Source organism: Neodiprion virginianus, chromosome 5 (assembly GCF_021901495.1).
Source record: "Neodiprion virginianus isolate iyNeoVirg1 chromosome 5, iyNeoVirg1.1, whole genome shotgun sequence".
In the NCBI taxonomy this organism is placed as follows: Eukaryota; Metazoa; Arthropoda; class Insecta; order Hymenoptera; family Diprionidae; genus Neodiprion; species Neodiprion virginianus.
This window is the reverse complement of record NC_060881.1, coordinates 6,976,510-6,995,610: the sequence shown is the minus strand read 5'-3', so window position 1 is coordinate 6,995,610 and position 19,101 is coordinate 6,976,510. Positions and strand designations below refer to the sequence as shown.

Here is a 19,101-nt window from a genome sequence, read left to right as displayed (position 1 = left end):
TACCTATATACATTGTTTAATATATTAGGTTTTATTTTTACATAAATAAAAGTGTGATAATAACAATGTATATTCTCTGTATTTAGGAAAATTATCGTTACTTGGTGTTGGCTTTCAAATGTACATAGGCGACTAGATGGCTGAAAGCTTATCGTACATGTGTATTTGTGTAACTTCAATTATTGCATAGTATGAATGTATTTAGCTATACAGTTTCTGTGATCCCGACACTATTGCATCAAAAATTGAATGGTCAAATGTCCAAGTGACTAACGTCTCTTTCGATAAGTGCAGTTTGCCTCTGTTTGAGCTTCTGATCTTTGTGCTTTTCTTGAACTGAAACGAAGTGTTTCAAAAGTTTTTGAAAATCTATTCTCTCGGCCGGCCCTGAGAGCGCATTTGTTCTAGGGTGCTCATGCAGTGGCTCCCTTGGCGGAATTGCTGCCAGTCGGCGATGCAGCGTCATAAATGCTTCACTTTGCGGTAAAATCATGAGAAGGCCATACAGAGCACGTATTAGTGCTTCGCTTTTTCCCACTTCTAATAACTCGAGCCTCAGATCTGAAATAATTTACAACGGGATTATAAGCATAATGTTGCAATATTTGCCAGTCTTGAATCACACTAAAGAAAAATGCGTCATTTTGTAAATCCTTACAAGTAAATATTGGAGATTCAATAAGCTGTACTAATTTGTCAATTTCTGTTAAAAATTCCACAGTTACTTCGATATTTCCACTAGTACGTTTAGATTAAGGGTAATACAGAAATCATGTCTTCAAAGATTTGCTTGGAAAGTACCTTAGAACATCACATAAACGTATGTTAATTGTTATATATGAAGCAAAGGATACAACGATCTTATGAGGTCGCAAACGTGTCCATAATTTTGCGTCAAAAAACACAGAGCAACAGTAGCGACTGGATTATGACTCCAAGATTCGTATAGACATACGAAAAGGTCGCAGCTTTCCTGGACAATCATTATTTGTTAAGAGCATTATTTTTCTGGTTGCTCAAACCAAATAGAGCATAAACTAGACTGCTACATATAAGAATAAAATAGTTTTTAACAGAACTAACCCGGGTTTCCAAGTCTTTTAATTTATTTCGTAGATCAAACAGTTCCGAACTGGTTAGTAAGATCACGTTCAGAGTTTGCACCATTATACTGGCAAATCTCAGATTTTGTTCCTCAGATAAAATGATAGCTAGTGTTTTGTAAATATCCTCTGCGCTTAGTAGTACGCATAATTCTCTGATGATGAAATTACCTCGTTCCTCAAGCAAGTGTCTGTCAGTTGAAAATAGTCTGAGTAGATTAACTATAAATTTTTTATAATATTTATTACGACTTATTGAGTCATCGATAGACTTGGAACTTATAATCTCTGCTAAGACGATTAAGTCCTGCTGAACAACATCGTCAGAGCTGTCACTTAGATTTCTCATTAATACTGGGAAAAATTCGTCGATATGATTAAACATTCTATGAGGAATATTTGTGAATAAATGATGAATCCATTTTAAAACTGCTACTTTTGTCTGCACAGATGTGTGCATCAAGTGCTTGATCAGAACCTCGACGACACTAGATAGGTCCAGCGTCTCTGCCAATGGATGACTAAGTTTTCCTGAGTCTAAAACACGAAAATTTCATACCAATGATCAATCACTTTTATCCGATATTTCCAAAGGGTGCGAGTGTTTTCATTACCGCCAGTAGAATCCTCTCCAGGACTCAAAGTCTCATTAACTGCCTCTGTGTTTTCCATTGTTATAAGTTTCATCAAGCTGTTATTTACTTTAACAGCTGTCTCCTTTATATTCTTACGATTATCCCCGTCATAGGCAAGACAAGGTAAAACTGCAGTAAATATACCGGACATGTAGGGCAGCATAGCAGGCCCAGATAATTGTACGAACTCTTTTATCCATGTGATAGCAGTTAGCTGTAGCAGCTCGTCGCTGCTCTGGGCATGAGTGATAAGGATGTTAATCATAGAGGAAAAGTCAACCCTGTCAGGGTTTGATTTGATACTTCTGAGAAACTCCCCAAGAACAGTATCTGTTATCTTTTTTATCTCGAGCGTCGGATCCTCTAATATCCTAAATAAGCCATCCAATATCTCAGGAAGGAAAATGATGAAGTCTATATCTGGGACTGCGTCCAAAACAGATACCCAAGCAATAACAAATTGTTTGCCAAATGGATTCTTAGTGTAAATACGCTCTCTGAGCAGTGGCATGAAGCCGACCAAATCAAACATCCCACTTTCTGTGACGATATCCTGAAATAAAATTGAAAATGTTGTCAAACTGAAGATTGCATTAAATTTCTCCTGATGTCGTTTACCTTCATTAATTTGTCAAGAAGTTCCGTAGCGTTTTTGACACTCTGTTCAGAATCACAGGCCAATTTACTGAGTGCACTAAATATGTCTGTGAACTGGGGGAGGACTGAGGCTCTTGCTACTTTGACGACGTTGTATAAGCTCTCGCAAGCGTAATATCTGACTCTGAGGTCAGGGTCGCAGAAGCAGGCCAAAATTGGGTGAATTAGTTCTTCAGTATACTGACCAGTGTCTTTTCCTAATCCGACGGCTATCGCAGCTAAACCTATCAGTCCACCTTTCCTGGTGTGCGGATTTTGCGAGGTGGCAAAATCTTGGCCCAACACTTTCAGGAGCCGCTTAATCAAGACGGTGTTGTTATTTGCTGCAAACTCCTTGACCATTCTGAAATTTATTTAACAATTGGAATACACATGAGTATTCGATTTAAATCGCGTCGCGTCGAACAACACGATATGGTTAACAAGAGTTTGGTGAATAACCTTACTTCTCTATCTCGACTGCAGCTGCTTTTCGTTTTTCGTAAAGCTTGTCGTTCAAAGATCTGATGCACGCTGCGCTCAGCGGCGCGTAATCTCTCTCTGATATCATTCTGGTAAAAAAATAGTGAGCGGATTGTTATGAAGAAACTGCTTTTAGGGGGTGTTGACCAAATTGTTGACGGTTTGACACTTGAGACTTGACAGATTAAACTTCAGCATCACTGGCATCGGCGAAGAAACAACGAGATGTAAACTCTATATATTGATTATCGTCTAAGTATACAGTTAGCCACCTTGCGTTCAAATGTAAGGTCGCTTTGGGGTCAATTGAAATGTGTAGTTTGTGGTATAAGAGGAAACGCAATGGCGGCCGCTCGACAGTTCTCTTATAAGTTTACAGAGAAAATTGACCAAAAAATGTGATCTATGAGTGGCTGAGAGGTAAAAACGAATCAAGGTAAATTTGAAATCATAATGGCAATTATACTTGACAATATGAAACTGTAATGTTATCATTCGAACAATTTTCATCACGTCAAAATATCGCATGGGCTTTCTGTTTCACTCACCGCCCGTTACCTTAAACTCGTCAGTGCTATCGTTGTTTTCAATTTCTTATTATGGTTTCGTGATGGCAAACATTTTTCAAACGTATGTCACGACAACCTTTACGTACTCGACATTTACGCTCTCTGATTATATACCTGTTCAGTGTAGAAATCGCGATTATTAAATTCGTTACTTACACGTTCAATTCTGTTGAAATCCGACCAAATTCGTGTTTTTGAAAAATCTCAATGGAATCAGATTTTACATCAGAATTTAATCATTGTAACACAATTGTACAGCAGAAATGTGAAATCTTATCTGCTGCGCAGTATAACATTTTGTTTCCAATGCTGAAACATTTTATCGACAAACATGGTTCTGTTAGTTTTTTTTTTTTTTTTTATTAAAAATGAACTGCGAATAAAAAGAAAACTATTTTCCACATAAATTGCACGATTTATATTTTCTTTCTAGTGCCAAGATCAGAAAGGTAGTGCAAGGAAAGGTGAGCTGATGTGAAATGAATTTACCTGAGGATGGATGCACATAGTGGGACAGAAATGAAAACGAATGGATGATCAATTGAATGAAGAAGCTACGAATGGTGGACCAGGGAAGCCGAAGGAGGCAGGAAAGAAAAACCGACGGTGGAAGGCAGCGGTGGTGAAAGAGGAAGGAATGAGTGAGTGATGAGTGACACTCGGCATCAGCTTCACTCGGTATCGGATTTGTATGCAGCCGACGAGATAGAAGTCCTGCTACTCGAGGAAATTCGTGACTTAGAACCACCACCTTCCGCATACTCTAGACCGGAGGATATACAGGATTTTGAGATTGGTACAGCTTTAAATTGTCACATTATTTATCTTTCCTTCTCCTTTCGCGTAAGCGAACATTTTTGGATAATAAACACATAGATACATTAACAGGTCTTCCATTAAATCAAACTTTGTAAATAAATATTATTCATCATTGTTTCTTCAGTTCATCTCACATCAGAATATATTTTACTAGCATTTTTCACTATAAACACTTGTGAGTAGAAGTGATAGTCCAGTAGAACCTCGATTATCCTAATTAATTGGGACCGAGCTTGGTTCGGATAATCAAAAGTGGATAACCTACAGGCAATTTTTTTTGTAGGAGAAGATCGCATGTACAACAAATTTGAATCAACAATCAGTCTATAGTAAAGATAAAAATACATATTAAATCTCTTTTGAACGACGAACACTTAATTTAGTGGTAGAAGCAGTGTTACAAGTGGACTAATGCTGAAAAATGGAAAAATATGCTTGAGCATGCTCAGAAATGCATGGTTTTAGCAAAACTGTAGCTATGAACAATATATATTTCGCGTCAACGATGTATTTTTTAAGGCCAAACTTTGGACAAATGAAATTGTGATTTGGATAATTGAGGATTTGAGGGTTAATTTGTTAAAGTCATCTATGCAATCTGTGTATGTTAAACTTTTAGCACAGTTATGCCGATCTTATGGTAGTTTTTGCGGTCAACCTAACCAGTAACTTATTTACTTCATTTGCAATAAGGTAACACGAGCACTTTTGTCTATATTAAGAATGAGTGGAAGGCCTGTATTGATTGTCACGAGATGAATGATAACGGTAATTTGATTTAAAAATTACCAGCGGGCAGTAGGACAGGGGGGCGCACCAGCTCCCGGTCATCGGAGCTGGAGTCGCCGGGAGTCCACTCCACAGTCCACTCATGGGACTCTCATGCCAATTACCACGGGCACTATGATGGTGACCACAATAGACATGGTTCCGCTTCAAATCCAGCTCCTTGGGCACATTCCAGTCATTTGGTTTTGTACTGTGATCTGCAAGGCCACCTTCGGACCGCCACTGGGGTTATCAGGCTCATGCTGCTTGTGAGTTTCATGACCGATTTGTGCTTCGTTTAGCTCTTACCTATCTCCAAAAGGGATAAATCAACCTGTATGAACGCATTTTCTTTTACAGATATCCTCAGCAGCATGCCTGGTTACACTCTGCAGTTCTGGGACTGCGAAAGTTAGTCTTTTTATGCTACCATTGGTTGGTAGACTCCGACTTATGATTTTTGTAGCTGTGTTTTGTCTATTGGTTACATCGCTACTTCTCTTCCTCGATATTTCACATGTTATTTATGTTTTTCCCTTCAATTGGGCCAAACTGGTAAGTTATGGTTTCACGAATTTTTTTTGTTATTTGTGGCTTAGATTGTTCATTAATGATACGCTACTAAAATGCCTAAAACATACAAAATCCTGTTTTTGTATGTTTCATTTTCTGGGAATATTTCCATCATAGTCCAGAATTTATTCTAATCTACTGCTGAAAATTTTATCGAACAAAGCTACAAATATGGGAACTACCTGAAAATTTTCAAGGGAAATCTGACGGCATTTCTGCATTGCAGAACGCATGGATGTTTGCTGGCATGGGCTTGTCCTACGTAACAGCTAGTGCGTTGCTAGTCTGTTCCGTATGGGAATACAGTGGAGGTGCCAGCGGTTGGGTACCGCGTCGTACACGTTCTCAACTGGCGGCAGCTGCTGGGCTTGGACTGGCATGCGCCTTGCTAGCGCTTCTGCTTTCCTGGCTTCATCTTCGAAGTAGTTCTAATCGTAAAGGCCACGGTAGTCGCAGTCACACACCGACGCAGCTTTACAGGCCTGTCGACAACTCTTCGTCTTCAGGGGTCGGTATTAGCATTTACGATCCTCAGATGTATCTTCTAACTAGACAGTTTTTTCTAGTGTTATTGCCGAAAATCAAATGCATAAATATCGAAAGCTTTGCTAAGCAGATATGTCATTTCGCCTAATAGATTAACTGTGTGCAGGTAACGCTGAAAGAACGAAGTCCGAAAAGACCACCGCCATGGGTAGTGAGGAACCAACAACGATCGGACAAAGTTAATGCAAATAGTGACAGTAGGAGCGAAAATGGTAATAATAAGTTCAAAGGTCGTAATAATAAGAAAGATCACTGGGCATCGGCAAAGCAGCACTTTCTTCACTCCCAGGACGACGAAGAGGAGGAAGAAAATCGCGTGAGTAAAGAAGCAAAGGAAAGAGATAAGAGAAGAAAAAGAAGAAAAAATGGGGGTAGTTCCTCCGCTGGAGTTGGGGTGGGTGGCGGAAGCTCTGATAATAATGAATATGGTGTTAGTGGAGGTGAAGCTGGTTCGGCAGGACTCGGAATACCGCCGACGAATACTCGATGCGTTCCCCGCAAGCTGCCGCTTAAATCTTTGAATAACGGAAGTCAACAGAAACAATCTTCGTCAGGAATGGGTGAAGCAGCTAGATCCAAACAGATGGGTGTTAAAACACTTGTGAACAGTGACTTAAAAAATTATTGGGAATTGGGTAACCCCCGCACAGAGTTAACGAACAATAGCTCTCGCCGAATTAACCAAGGTGTATCTCCGGGTGAAATTATTCAAACTGATGGTAAAATTGTACTACCAACTGGGTGGGCGAATCAGTGGCAAACGGCCGTAGACGATGTCCAACCTTGTTCCAGTAAGGCTCTTGATCCGTATCCATTCCCTTGATTTTATTCAGGATATAACTGGATCGCTAAAATTGTGAATTCGTGTTCCATGGTGATGATTCAGACTTTGAAGAGAGCCATTTGCAGACATGGCTGGCTTGTCACGCTGTGACATATGTATCGCCAAAGCTCAAGTTCATAAATCTTGGGAAAAGTGTTGGATTTGAATTTAAAATTAGCGGTATTGCTCTGTTTTACATAATCTGGTATCATTCATTAATAAAATGAATTTTTTTTTTTTTTGCAGATGTGAACTAAAAACAATGAGAAAAAGCCACTTGGGCTTATAAGCTTCAATAGTACAGCCGTTTGTGTATTACAACCTTATTTACTAATCGAGGTGAAAATTACAACCAATGACTTGCGATTATGTACCCGATCAAGATGGTTTTTTTTGAAATTAGTTTTATTATATCCAATACTCGTTCCCACATCATGAATTACAAACTGTAGTATTACTATTGCCGACTGTTATGACCATTTTACATGTATCCAAATACATCTTATCTCGAAAGAGTGATAATAAGCAAATTTTTCTCATTAGAAATTAGGTTTCCTCAAATGTAGCAATTGATTGAAAAATTATTTATTACATTAGATATAAGCGATGAAGATAATGAAATAAAAGTAAAGAGTCGAAGGATTAGGGGAACAGTTGATCGATTTTGGTCTTTCCATTTTGATTGTTAGTAACGAATATTGAAATGGTCATGTCCAAGCGATTTGGATTTTTTGTATAAAGCTGCCATGCCTTGTACATTTTGCTACCAAGAAGATTCATCCTCTTTGTTCAGATCGTACTCAACAAGTTGAAATGAGATTTAAAATTGAGACTATATGATCATATTATGTAATACATTTGTAGCAGTCTCGTGTACGAGTTCGGATAATTATCACAAGATCATATTAGGTGATTTAGTTCAAAGGTGTGTAAGAAATATTGAATTAGAAGTGGTAATTTCATTTGCAATTATGAAAGCATTAATTATTGACTTTGACAATTATTCTATTCCGTTTACTTAACGTTTTTATGCTCATGTCATATTTTCCAGTCACTAGTTTTTTAAAGTTATTACATAAAACTCCATTAATTTTAGTGCACAACAGTATACTCGAGATTTACTTATAAGCACTTTGTAGCGTGCAAATAATATGTTTGAGGTATTTTTTGAATTAATTATTGACTTTGTCAATTACTCTAGTCCATTTACTTAACGTTTTTAAGCTCATGTCATAACTTCTAGTCATTAGTTTGTTCAAGTTACTATGTAAAACTCCATTCATTTTAGTGCACAACAGTATAGTCGAGATTTACTTATAAGCACTTTGTAGCGTGCAAATAATTTTTTTGAGGTATTGTCTGTATAAAACAATGCATTCCGTATTGAATAATTTGTAAGATTTCAAACATACGTCATTAACGTAAAAAATTTTCACAAATTCTATTTGATACGTGGAAAAGCTGTTGTCGTACATCTTTGATAACTCAAAGATTTTTGCTTACGGCATCAGATTAGAAAAGTAAACTATTTTTTTAGTACATACATATCGTATTAGAAGTACAATCTGCATATAGCTGTCGGAGTATTATTTCTTTGACTTTTCAACTGAATCGATCGCATTAAAAAGTTTGAAACCTTTCTGCCATTCTTGGGTGACAGGGTACTTTAAACATTAGATTAAAAAGAAAAAAGGAATAAAACACCCTGATGCATACTCAATTAATCATTTCTTATTCTCTCGTGTATTTCGTGAGCTATTCACATTTGGCATATGAATAAAACCATTATTTCAACTGTTAATCTTGGTAACATAGTTTGACATTGAATTAAATAGGGTAAGAAACGTGCGTGTTCATTTAGGGGTATAATGGGTAATAAGCTGATATATTTCAATATGTTACGTCTATTACGTGCGAATTTGATATTACACTGTAACTTTAATAATTATAATTAGTTTTGCAGAAACAAATATATTTGGCTGCTGTAATTTAAATATTAATTCGCACGGCAGAGGTGTGATTCGGCGTGACTTTAATTATTATTCATGAGTAGCAATTCGTGGAAGCACAGCAACCGTTCTCAAGTCAAAACCTAGTCTAGAAGCTAAGTAAAGCTTTATTACCTGTTGATATTCGATACACGAATTTACAAAAAGCGTGTATATTGCACACAAGCAACGTGAGATCACTAACACTGCCAATTTAAAACACATTTCAGTTTCATAAAATTGGGAACAACTTGTGAGGGTTTCCTAGTTTCTCAGTAAATATTCAGCGGTTGGAGGATACTTCTTGAAAGTATTGAGATCAACTTCGCTAATTTGGAGTGTTAAATTTGCTAAGTCTAATCAAATTTCTCTCTATAAGTTTTCACAATTCCAAACCTAATTATTAAAGGCTGTTTTCGAAGCCCTTTTTACGCAATATGAAGATTATTTCATTATTCTATAGCAATGCCGTCTCACTACAGTCAAGGTTGTTTGAACTATTTTATTATATTACTATAGTACTAAAGTAAATATTACGTTACAATCTTAATTGTAAGATTGCACTGTAATTTGCGTAATACTTTGAATAGTGAGAAAAGAATTTTTTCCTTATAAATCAGTGAGTGGCGTTTGCCAATTATTACTCTCGAGTCTTATAGTATTGTATTTGTCATAAATCGCAACTTCAACGCACAATAAACTAATTGTAAATAAAATAATTATTTGTCCTCGTAGCGTGCTAATGGACGAGTACTTTAGCAATAATTTTCAATTCAAGTTATTAAATTTAAAATACCGGTATCTTGTCTGCTAATAAGGTGTAAAGACACTAATATGACAATCTAAACTACTTATGTCTATATTGTATAAACGCAAAACTTACCTTATTTCTCATTATTTTTATTATCGAATAAAAATTAAAGGCCATTTTATTTTCTTGCACAATTGACATTGGTAGTTACATTTTTTTTATCTTCTTATCAAACTTTTTCGTATTTAACCAGAATGATCCGCTGGCACGGACGTTGGTTCTTTTTTACATAATCCTACAATCGTGGTACTCAATAATTTATACTTACGAACTAGTTTTTATTTTTATTTTTCTAATTTAGACGAACGCACACATTTAACGTTTTGCAATTCACGCGATTGCTTTTACACATTCGTCATCCCAAAATTCATTGTCGCATTCGTGGTATAATACATTTTTTCTCGTGCTAGTTTGCGACCACTAAAGATATCTATCATGAAATCGTCCTAACTGTTATTTTCAAAGGGACTTAGAATGTGATTAAGTTCTGATTTCTGATGTTTTAAAAATGTTAATTGGCCTATCAACAACGAAGGTGACGAAATTAATTGAAAACGAAGTTACTATTAGTTTGACTTATTTCTTATATACTTAATACATACTTTCATATAGAGTCAAAAACATTGATTGTTACAAAACTTCATTTGCAGTATAAACTATAGTAATGGAATATAAATATCAACATGGTGCATACAGCTGGGTCGAGGTGGCTTAAAAACTTTCGTCATAAAAAAATGTGTATAATTTTCTTGTTTCCCATTTAAGAAAAGATCTGTTAGTCTTGTGTAATTTCCCTGGTGGAATGAGAAGAATCTTTACCGTCGATTATTATACATACGTACTCGATACATATTTTTAAATTTTCTCAGACGTGAAATTTCTTATGTACAATACGTTTTAGCTATCAATAATATGCCGTTTGAATTGTATCATTTATAACAATACAAACAGGAGAGGAGGGGGGATAGTAATTTATATACATGTAGAGCAATGCAATCGTCACTGTACAGATTTGATGTATGAAATAGAAAGTTTATTATTAAAGAGTGCGAAGGATATTATTATATGAATAGGAAATGTATTAGTATTATTATACCAAGAGAACACGTGTAATGTAACAAAACTATGTACATTAATAATTGTTAGTTATGTTGATTAAATGCGGTCACATTAAATCTGAATAAGTACGACTACTGTAATCTTCTCGTATAAACGATCGGAAAAATATTGTCACAATGGTTATGCAAAAATACAGAGTCACCTACTATTCATCATCTGAGTATAATTACTGCTGTAATTTTCCTGATTATTATGTATTATTTCAACAAATTTGTCCACTAAATAGGGTGGTTTACTGTATTTAGCAATCTCTACAACATTTTTTGATTCATTATACTGTAATAAAAAATCTGCCAACATGGTCCCATGGTGTAATGGTTAGCACTCTGGACTTTGAATCCAGCGATCCGAGTTCAAATCTCGGTGGGACCTCTTACCGCGTTACCACGATTTCGTCGGGGTTATTTTGACGTTTCGCATACGATGTTTTTTTTTTCTTGCCAATTTCACTCGTTTACCATTTTTCCGAAAAATTTCGTTACCCTTCTATAAATTTCAAGTAATCTGTATTAGCTCTTATGACATAAATTGGAAACTCATCTAAGTCCAACTAATCGTAAGAAATAAGGAATTTCTATGTTATGCAATTAACGGATGTTAATTAAAATTTGTTGAGCAACTGATATATAACCGTATTTTCAAACTTTCGAATCGAAGTAGTAGGTAATTATATAACGACTACATATTTAAAAAAACAGGGCTCGTCCGGGATTTGAACCCGGGACCTCTCGCACCCTAAGCGAGAATCATACCCCTAGACCAACGAGCCTCACATAAATTTGTGGCATTAAAAAATGTATAACAATTGTAACATATGATCAAATTCAGAGTAATTATTATCTCGATTGAAATAGAGACGGTGTTGTACAATTTTTTCTATGATTAGCAAAATTTTCTATAGCGAACATGTTTGACGTTGTTCGAAAGTGAATTCGAGAATCTATAACTTATTCACAGCAAAAAAGATTGAATCAAGCGCTGTGTTATGTTTTAGTTTAACAATTATGTACTGCATGTTGTTCGAAAATCATTCTTATTGACAAAAGTGATCAATTTAGGACAAAATTTTATTTGTTTGAGAATTAAGTCGTCCATTGCACTTGCACAGGTTCCATGGTGTAATGGTTAGCACTCTGGACTCTGAATCCAGCGATCCGAGTTCAAATCTCGGTGGGACCTTGATTTTTTTCATCTCGAAGTTGCAGAAGTAAGAGTGAAGCGGTATTCGTTATAAAATTTCCGTTCCAATTTCCACACGCAATTAAAATAATATCCAGTAAGTAACAACAGCTGATCAACGTTAAATTCATGGGCATTTGTGGATCAGATATCTGTAACGCATACCGTTCAATAGCATTGAGTGCGTTTTATCCCGCAGTGTGAAGTTAAAATATCATCGGACATTGTAAAACAGAAGCCAGTTTAAGTAATGCCTGCTCTCATACGTGACTAATCGTGTGTATAAAGGATCAGTGAGCCGTCTATTTACGAGGGCGGTAATTTAAGACCTCTTAATAAGACCTTTCCTCCGTAGAAGAGTTCCAATGTTAAGTGTAACTGCTGCTCAAGCCAATTCCGGCAGCACGTACAGTTCCCAATCTTCAAATACCAGATCCAGTTTAATCTTGTAGCAGCGCATTTTTTTAATGCAGAATATATGTTGCAACGCTGTGAATTTTATTTGCCGTAACTAAAGATTTTTCTAATTTATTGTTTACGTTTTATTATTTCTACGAACAGCGCGAAAAATAATCATTCTGAAGTAATAATTATTTACAAGCCAACGGACTACAATCTGATTTTCGTTGTTATTTTTGTACCTCGACCGAATATTGATTGGCTGAGGGATATAGAACAGTTAATGACCGATTCAAGGACTACGAAGTAGATTAATGAAAGGCAAATCACTTGGTCTCCCTGCCTTTACAGTGGTCCAAATTATTAAACTTGTTAATAATCAAAACTGAAAATGTTCATTTGATAAATCATAAAATGCTACGGAAAAATGTAGCGTGTAATTTATTGCTTGGTTTGTCTTGTAAATTCGATAGAATAAATAAAAAATCACAGAATTAATCAATTAAAAAAGCAAAAATCATCAGCTGGACTAGTTCAAAAATTGCATATCAGCTATATATTCGACTATATGATTTTGAATCTGAATGATATCTGATGATTCGGGCTTTTGTTACTTATTACGTGATTTCTTATATCTTTTATCGAATTTACACGATTAATCATGTAATAAATTACTCGGTTAATTCTGCCATAAGTATCGTACGATTTATTAAATGAACATTTTCAGTAGAGACTGTATTGTATATACACCGCCATCATTTATCTAAACAAAGAATTATGTCACGACTAAGAATCACTTGAAGCTATGGAAGGATATTCACGTAGTTTCACTGCGGGCTATTTTTAACAAAAAAAAAAAAAAATACCAGTCTTTCATGCAGTGCTAACTCATTTCCGCAACTCGACAATATTGTACATGCATTACAATGCTGTTGTCCGTATGAATAAATCGACGTTTGTACGTAGTTATATTCATACGACGGATTACGCACATAGATATCGATCATTATTGAACGGTGCGAAGATCAGTGATACAGGCCGTCGCAGATTTACGTTATGTGTTACGTGAATTGCTTATCTATGGAAATTGGATCAGATGTTGTATTAACAAAGGCACGTATTATATTTGTCAGATTTACGATCGTACCGGAGACCCAGATGTATTGCAATATTTACACATGCGGTCGAGGCTTCGTATGACCGAGAATTTACACATCCAAGTAATATAGAAAGTGCATTCTTTCTCTGAAAGCTTAAGCTGTACAGGTATACCTATATTGGTCGCATCTTTCCGTTGACTTATCTGTATGAAAATAACGTTTATCATGGTTTGACGACCAGTTGTATAATAATTCGATCCGCGAGTTTTGTGCACACGGTATATTGTCATTAGTCACGTACGCATACGGACTCGAGTCTTCAACACACCTTATTTATTATTGTTATTTTCCGTGGTGCAGGTGTGTATGAATGAATGTACATTGTACGTGTGCATTACTCAACTCGTACGCATGGCTTAAGGCGAAACAGGTGTGAATGCGATGAATACGCTAACGACGAGAATTGAGACGCAGAAACATATATAGATATGATGGATGTACGTGATTTGGTTTGGATGCTGTATTGAAGCATGATGGGGAACGTGTACAGATATTGGAGTTGAGAAATGAACTTATTGTTCATATATATATATGAACGAACTATAGTTTCATTGACGTTAAGTCTGCTCTTAATATACAAGAGCCACAATTAGATTGAATGAATATATTAAGAATGATATGGACTTTTTAATTACATCGTAAATCGTACATTTCTTAACTCAAAGACGGAATTGTTCAAACGGTTGATTCACCATTTATTTGTTATTGCGATGTACGTGTAGTTGTTGAAATTATACGAACTGCAGAGATTTGAAACTAATTAACTCGCACTAGGTCACATGCCGATCGCAGCCGTGATTATAATTATGCATCTTACAGTAATGAAAAGAATATAAGAATGTAATGAAACTGAATGGTCAGCTAATTTCATAACAGGAACACTGTATATTCTTATCGGTGGAAAGTTGAACTTAGGATATGTCATGCATGTGCACGAGCGAGCGATTAAACGTTCTTTGTACTTTTTCAAACTGTATACGTATACAAGTAATTCGATATAATGTACTGTAATGATTACTCGTGTTCTCGTAGTGTCCTACTCCGGTCTGAGCTGACTTATACCTTCGCCTAAGCCGGCGAGAGCTCGCGTTTACGGTTAGAAATGGAATATGAGTGAACATCAGTGTGGTGTGACTACCAGCGCTACTTGTATGGACTGATCGTGAGTACGAGCTGCGGTGAACATCGTCATCAGTCAGCGAAGACCAGTCAGTAACCTCGGTACAACGCGTCCACATTTTTTAAATATAAAATCACGAAACTTAATTATTGTTAAAGGAGCGAAAAAAAAGGTTTTTATTCACGCAGACTATTGTTTGACACGGCATTTAAGGATTGTACTAAGTACAGAATTATAAATTTATTTACGTAATTAAATCGATTCATTGATATCACTGGATTAAAATACCGTATCTATACGTACCGACATTTACGAACAATGAAACTGTAACCGATCAATTGCGCGTTGAACTTACGCGACGTTTTCACCCGGTTTGAACTTGAATTCGTTGTTACGATCAATGATGGGTTTAGTGTGATCGATTTTTTATTGACAATTTTACTGATTTTCGATTTTTCCAGAAAAATGCGATCGCAAACGGCTGCAATAGCGTTGACGTTCTTAGCGGCGATTACGCTATTCGATTCTTCACATGGTGCAGCGGTGAAGCAGACTTGTATTAAAAATACAAATAACGTAAGTTTGATATTAGTTTCAGCGTATAATTGTCGTAATCCGATAGATCTGAGCGTAATTTCAATTTTACTGCTTTCAGTGCGTCCGCAGCGCGGAATGTTGCACGGGATGCTGTCACAACGAAAAATGCGTCGATTGTAAGGATTTTCACATAAAATATAATCATGCCGGGCATTTTGCCCTCTAAAAGGCGAAGACATTTCGAATTCGAATTTGTAAGGGTGAGTAAACGTTTTTTCCAGTCGGCGACTCCTGCCTGAGCGATCAATTATCTGGTGCCGTTGGTCCTTGCGCTCAACTAGACCCGCCATGTCCCAGGGAACACACTTGTGTTCTACAGCCAGTCCTATGTGTGCAGAGTCCTTGTCCTCCGGTAGCTTCCTGCCTCCCGCCAGATTACGAGGATTACGACTAACGCAAATTTTTATTTCTTACCTACGAGTACTGATCAAGTGGCAGTTGAAGGTTTTACATTAACGTTAGACAATATCAGATCTATATTAGGACCGTTACGATGTTTCCATTTTTGTAAAGCACCCGTAGAGTATAGAATTATGTATTATATTTTTAACGATGTTTGGATATATTAAAAAAACTGACGGTCGAATTTTCAGTAATTTGCCAACGACATACCCTGTAATCGACGAATTTCTAGATTATTATAAATGCTTTTTCATACATCATTATCATTCATAAATAAGTTTACGTATTCTACTTTTTATCAATTTCTGTGTACAGCAAATATGTTTTTCACCTAGCTTACCTGCTTCTTTGAAAAAAAATTTCTACACGTATTGTGTTACATATTCCCACACATGCATATACATTGAAATCGAGTCCGACATAAAGAGAAGCATCTAATTCGATATTGATACGTGTTGCCACAAATTTAAAATTTATAAATATTTAATTAAATGCGTTCATTTGAAGTTATAATTACAAGTTTACCAACGTTTTCTCGAAGCCATTTTACTCGTGGGCTTCTTTGTGTTCAATTAGTTTATGATATCAGATGTATTTACTTAACTGATATATTATTTACATTAAAAATACACTAGAAATTAGAGTTATATGTGGGGTGACAAATAGGCATGGTATGTATATAGGTATATATTTAAGATCATAAATATTATTGAATATTACAGATTCAATTTGGAGAAAATATTTTACGGATACTTCAGTACTTGATTTTTTGTATTTTTAACAACGGATAAAGCATACAATAGATTTGGTATCACTGGAATTAATGCACAATATAATACGGGTAAAATTCACTGTCGTAATATTTGACATAGACATTGCCACCAATACTGTCCACTGTAGTATCGTAGTCACCAGGTGGGATTATAGTGGTATAGCTCCCACGAACTCTTTTAGAAATAAGAATGCCTGCAATAATATACACATTCTTTTGCGAGGCATATTTGTTGGCATATCCTGCAGTCTTCGAGAAGCTGACTCCTTGGCCAAATCTGCCTCGACGGACGCACCGCCAATTGAAGTTTTCATCTGTAATTACGAGTCTTTTAAGTTATTTATCTAGCAGCATTATTAGATTTTAAAGCCCACGATTTTCATCAGTTCCAGCTACTTCATAAATTTCTCAACATTGCAAATGATAAAGCTGTGCTAAAGCCATTCATAAAAAAGCAGCTCCGCTGTGAGGATTTTATGTGGCAGATTGCTCATACTAATAACAGAGGTCAGCGCACGACAGTAAACGTAAGACACGAAGTATCCTCGATTGATTCGAGCAAGTCCGCTTTATCAAACCTTAAAGCTACGTTTTAATACTGACACATCATCAACCATACAATATTACCTGCTATCTTCAATGCATTAGTGTCCGATGTGGCATGTATCACAATGTGTTCATGAGCTATTTTAGATTCATCAGCGTTGAATTCCTCGTACTGTAGCATGTATCGTGCCCAGAGGTATGGATTTTCAATGCGTTTAATCGAGGTTCCTCTTAATGCATAATTTGACCGTATATATGATATTTCTGAGTCTGTTGCGTCTTCTAGCCAAGGCGCATTGTTTTGTAAGCCATTCCATGGAAATTTCTTGCGTAATCCAAAATCGTTGCTAACATTAGCTTTATCCACCAGTTCCATTTTTGCTTTTCTGATTACCTGGGTGTAAGGTGCTGAGGTAACACAATATCACTCAAGTTCTTCACAGTGTACTTAGCAAGCCACAAGCTCACAGTGACTGACGTTAAAGCAAGGGGGTTGTTATGCATATCACGGCAGCATGACTCACCCAAAAATCCCTGTGGAATAAATCGTCCAGACATGGGATTTCCCGGATTTGACGCCCTGCAGCGAGTGACATCTAGTGTCAAGATCTTTCTTATTTATTCCAATAGCAGGCCAAGGTCAAGGAGAGGAAGAGGCAAGGTCCATAATAGACGAGTGGATTCCCAAGTCCACATATCTGTGTACGTACCTCTAATATTACTTCCTGCTACGGACCTTGGGAAGAGGTACCTAATTCAGTCCCGCCATTTTCAAAAGTCTGATTTCTACGGTTTTCTACATGCTAACGATGAAATCGAGGGCAGCATCGTATACTGAAACGTAGACCGGAAGTATAAAACGGCATAGAGAGAGAAGTAGTTAAGACTAGTTCTTTTCCTTGTCGAACGCACCCGTAGAAAGATAGTAGAAAGAAAGAACATTATACCCGTATTCATAGTCTCTCCTTATCTCAAGGATAAAGGACGCCTTGATGAAAGCTTCCTTGAATCTCAGAGGCGTCCTCGTTTCATAGTCACAACTTGGCTCTTTCTTCCAGAAGGAAGCCATATTTAGGGATATGTGATTGCTTATAGTAGTAAAACCACTGATCGAAGCGCCACTCGGCTATATTTAAATCTAACTTAAATCGCTTGGCTCTCATTGTCAAGTTGCGTCGGTTGATGAGAGTGTTAACCTCAAAGAAGTTAACTTGTAGCACGGTCCTACATACAAGTCTGGCAACGAAGCCAATTTTCTACAGAGCGGCGTGGTTCTCTTGCTGTCCGTGGTTTTTAGTGTTTGAAATAGCCATGTCGCAGCGCTGCTATCTAGGGATGTACGTGGGGTAGGGATGGTAAGGATGAAAATGTGCCAATAATAATATTATTATTACGTTGGCGCTGCATTGCGCACGCGTTGATTATCCATCCCTCGAACACAACGCCGACCTGGCGGCCACAAAGTGAGATGAATAACCGGCCATGAAATAAACCACCCCCACTACCTTCTTTGCCAGACCCGTATGTAAGACCGTAACCTGTAGACTGACTGTGATCTCTGTGTCATACGGGTCATAAGTGCATAGACGCCAAGCGCAAGCGCAAGCGTTGGCTACATGAAACGAAACAGCCAATCGCAGTGCCGAAGGTTTCCTCAAGGAAGCTTGAGACCTGCCTTGGAAGAAGGAGGCCAATACACCCGTATTCATAGTCCTTCCTTGAGGAACAAGGATTCCTTGTTCCTCATTTCACATTTCATAGACCTTCCTCGACAGAACAAGGAGCCTTATTGGCCTTCTTCTTTGAAGGCAGGTCGCGAGCTTTCTTGAGGAAACCTTCGGCACTGCGATTGGCTGTTTCGTTTCATGTAACCAACGCTTGCGCTTGCGTTTGGCGTCTATGCACTTATGACCCTTATGACGCAGATCACAGCCAGTCTACAGGTTAACTTCTTTGAGGTTATACACTCTCATCAACCGACGCAACTTGACAATGAGAGCCAAGCGGTTTTACACCCGTATTCATAGTCTCTCCTTATCTCAAGGATAAAGGA

At 36.9% G+C, this 19,101-nt stretch overlaps 4 protein-coding genes and 3 non-coding genes across 12 annotated transcripts; 4 read left to right on the top strand and 3 right to left on the bottom strand.

Moving 5' to 3' along the window:
* Positions 1-60: 60 nt before the first annotated feature.
* LOC124305688 (protein VAC14 homolog) lies at positions 61-3,052 on the bottom strand. The gene is made up of 7 exons (XM_046765335.1): positions 2,842-3,052; positions 2,357-2,738; positions 1,718-2,291; positions 1,084-1,640; positions 855-973; positions 659-738; positions 61-561 (listed from the first exon to the last, which is right to left on the bottom strand). Exons 1-7 carry the CDS (start codon positions 2,943-2,945, stop codon positions 254-256), a joined length of 2,124 nt encoding a protein of 707 aa, XP_046621291.1. The 5' UTR covers positions 2,946-3,052; the 3' UTR covers positions 61-253.
* A 133-nt stretch (positions 3,053-3,185) lies between these two features.
* Positions 3,186-11,057, top strand: LOC124304954 (uncharacterized). Of its 3 annotated transcripts, XM_046763775.1 has the most exons (7): positions 3,701-3,765; positions 3,860-4,222; positions 5,038-5,282; positions 5,374-5,568; positions 5,813-6,094; positions 6,239-6,923; positions 7,202-11,057. In XM_046763775.1, the coding sequence occupies exons 2-7, from the start codon at positions 4,075-4,077 to the stop codon at positions 7,210-7,212; spliced, it is 1,566 nt and encodes a 521-aa protein (XP_046619731.1). In that variant the 5' UTR covers positions 3,701-3,765; positions 3,860-4,074; the 3' UTR covers positions 7,213-11,057. The 3 variants fall into 3 exon arrangements, with proteins under 3 accessions (XP_046619730.1, XP_046619729.1, XP_046619731.1); XM_046763774.1 differs by lacking the exon at positions 3,701-3,765 and adding an exon at positions 3,186-3,293 and having other exon boundaries at positions 6,239-11,053; XM_046763773.1 differs by having other exon boundaries at positions 3,696-3,765; positions 6,239-11,053.
* Positions 11,058-11,173: 116 nt separating this feature from the next.
* Positions 11,174-11,245, top strand: Trnaq-uug (transfer RNA glutamine (anticodon UUG)). Its single transcript has one exon. It is a non-coding gene; the product is annotated as a tRNA-Gln (tRNA).
* A 325-nt stretch (positions 11,246-11,570) lies between these two features.
* On the bottom strand, positions 11,571-11,642 carry Trnap-agg (transfer RNA proline (anticodon AGG)). Its single transcript has one exon. It is a non-coding gene; the product is annotated as a tRNA-Pro (tRNA).
* A 338-nt stretch (positions 11,643-11,980) lies between these two features.
* Positions 11,981-12,052, top strand: Trnaq-cug (transfer RNA glutamine (anticodon CUG)). The gene has a single exon. It is a non-coding gene; the product is annotated as a tRNA-Gln (tRNA).
* Positions 12,053-14,936: 2,884 nt separating this feature from the next.
* Positions 14,937-15,914, top strand: LOC124304430 (uncharacterized). The gene is made up of 4 exons (XM_046762674.1): positions 14,937-14,955; positions 15,193-15,307; positions 15,387-15,444; positions 15,550-15,914. The coding sequence occupies exons 2-4, from the start codon at positions 15,197-15,199 to the stop codon at positions 15,720-15,722; spliced, it is 342 nt and encodes a 113-aa protein (XP_046618630.1). The 5' UTR covers positions 14,937-14,955; positions 15,193-15,196; the 3' UTR covers positions 15,723-15,914.
* Positions 15,915-16,483: 569 nt separating this feature from the next.
* On the bottom strand, positions 16,484-19,080 carry LOC124304427 (protein mono-ADP-ribosyltransferase PARP14-like). 4 transcript variants are annotated; one of them, XM_046762671.1, is made up of 5 exons: positions 19,064-19,080; positions 17,759-17,882; positions 17,573-17,644; positions 17,130-17,442; positions 16,484-16,816 (listed from the first exon to the last, which is right to left on the bottom strand). In XM_046762671.1, the coding sequence occupies exons 3-5, from the start codon at positions 17,642-17,644 to the stop codon at positions 16,551-16,553; spliced, it is 651 nt and encodes a 216-aa protein (XP_046618627.1). In that variant the 5' UTR covers positions 17,759-17,882; positions 19,064-19,080; the 3' UTR covers positions 16,484-16,550. The 4 variants fall into 4 exon arrangements, with proteins under 4 accessions (XP_046618627.1, XP_046618624.1, XP_046618626.1 ...); XM_046762668.1 differs by lacking the exon at positions 19,064-19,080 and adding an exon at positions 17,996-18,564 and having other exon boundaries at positions 17,573-17,628; positions 17,759-17,784; XM_046762670.1 differs by lacking the exon at positions 19,064-19,080 and adding an exon at positions 17,961-18,419.
* Positions 19,081-19,101: the final 21 nt, after the last annotated feature.

What these genes read in the sequence shown, in the direction of transcription:
- LOC124305688 (XM_046765335.1), bottom strand. Translation starts at nt 2,945, where the DNA reads ATGATATCAGAGAGAGATTACGCGCCGCTGAGCGCAGCGTGCATCAGA. An exon ending in GCTGCAGTCGAGATAGAGAA is followed by an intron (nt 2,739 to 2,841) that starts GTAAGGTTATTC and finishes AATAAATTTCAG; the next exon opens with AATGGTCAAGGAGTTTGCAG. An exon ending in TGGAGAGGATTCTACTGGCG is followed by an intron (nt 1,641 to 1,717) that starts GTAATGAAAACA and finishes TTCGTGTTTTAG; the next exon opens with ACTCAGGAAAACTTAGTCAT.
- LOC124304954 (XM_046763774.1), top strand. Translation starts at nt 4,075, where the DNA reads ATGAGTGACACTCGGCATCAGCTTCACTCGGTATCGGATTTGTATGCA. An exon ending in TATACAGGATTTTGAGATTG is followed by an intron (nt 4,223 to 5,037) that starts GTACAGCTTTAA and finishes AAAAATTACCAG; the next exon opens with CGGGCAGTAGGACAGGGGGG. An exon ending in CCTTCAATTGGGCCAAACTG is followed by an intron (nt 5,569 to 5,812) that starts GTAAGTTATGGT and finishes TCTGCATTGCAG; the next exon opens with AACGCATGGATGTTTGCTGG.
- LOC124304430 (XM_046762674.1), top strand. Translation starts at nt 15,197, where the DNA reads ATGCGATCGCAAACGGCTGCAATAGCGTTGACGTTCTTAGCGGCGATT. An exon ending in GTATTAAAAATACAAATAAC is followed by an intron (nt 15,308 to 15,386) that starts GTAAGTTTGATA and finishes TACTGCTTTCAG; the next exon opens with TGCGTCCGCAGCGCGGAATG. An exon ending in CAACGAAAAATGCGTCGATT is followed by an intron (nt 15,445 to 15,549) that starts GTAAGGATTTTC and finishes CGTTTTTTCCAG; the next exon opens with TCGGCGACTCCTGCCTGAGC.
- LOC124304427 (XM_046762668.1), bottom strand. Translation starts at nt 18,117, where the DNA reads ATGGCTTCCTTCTGGAAGAAAGAGCCAAGTTGTGACTATGAAACGAGG. An exon ending in AGCAGGAAGTAATATTAGAG is followed by an intron (nt 17,629 to 17,758) that starts GTACGTACACAG and finishes CACTCGCTGCAG; the next exon opens with GGCGTCAAATCCGGGAAATC. An exon ending in TAATGCATTGAAGATAGCAG is followed by an intron (nt 16,817 to 17,129) that starts GTAATATTGTAT and finishes TCGTAATTACAG; the next exon opens with ATGAAAACTTCAATTGGCGG.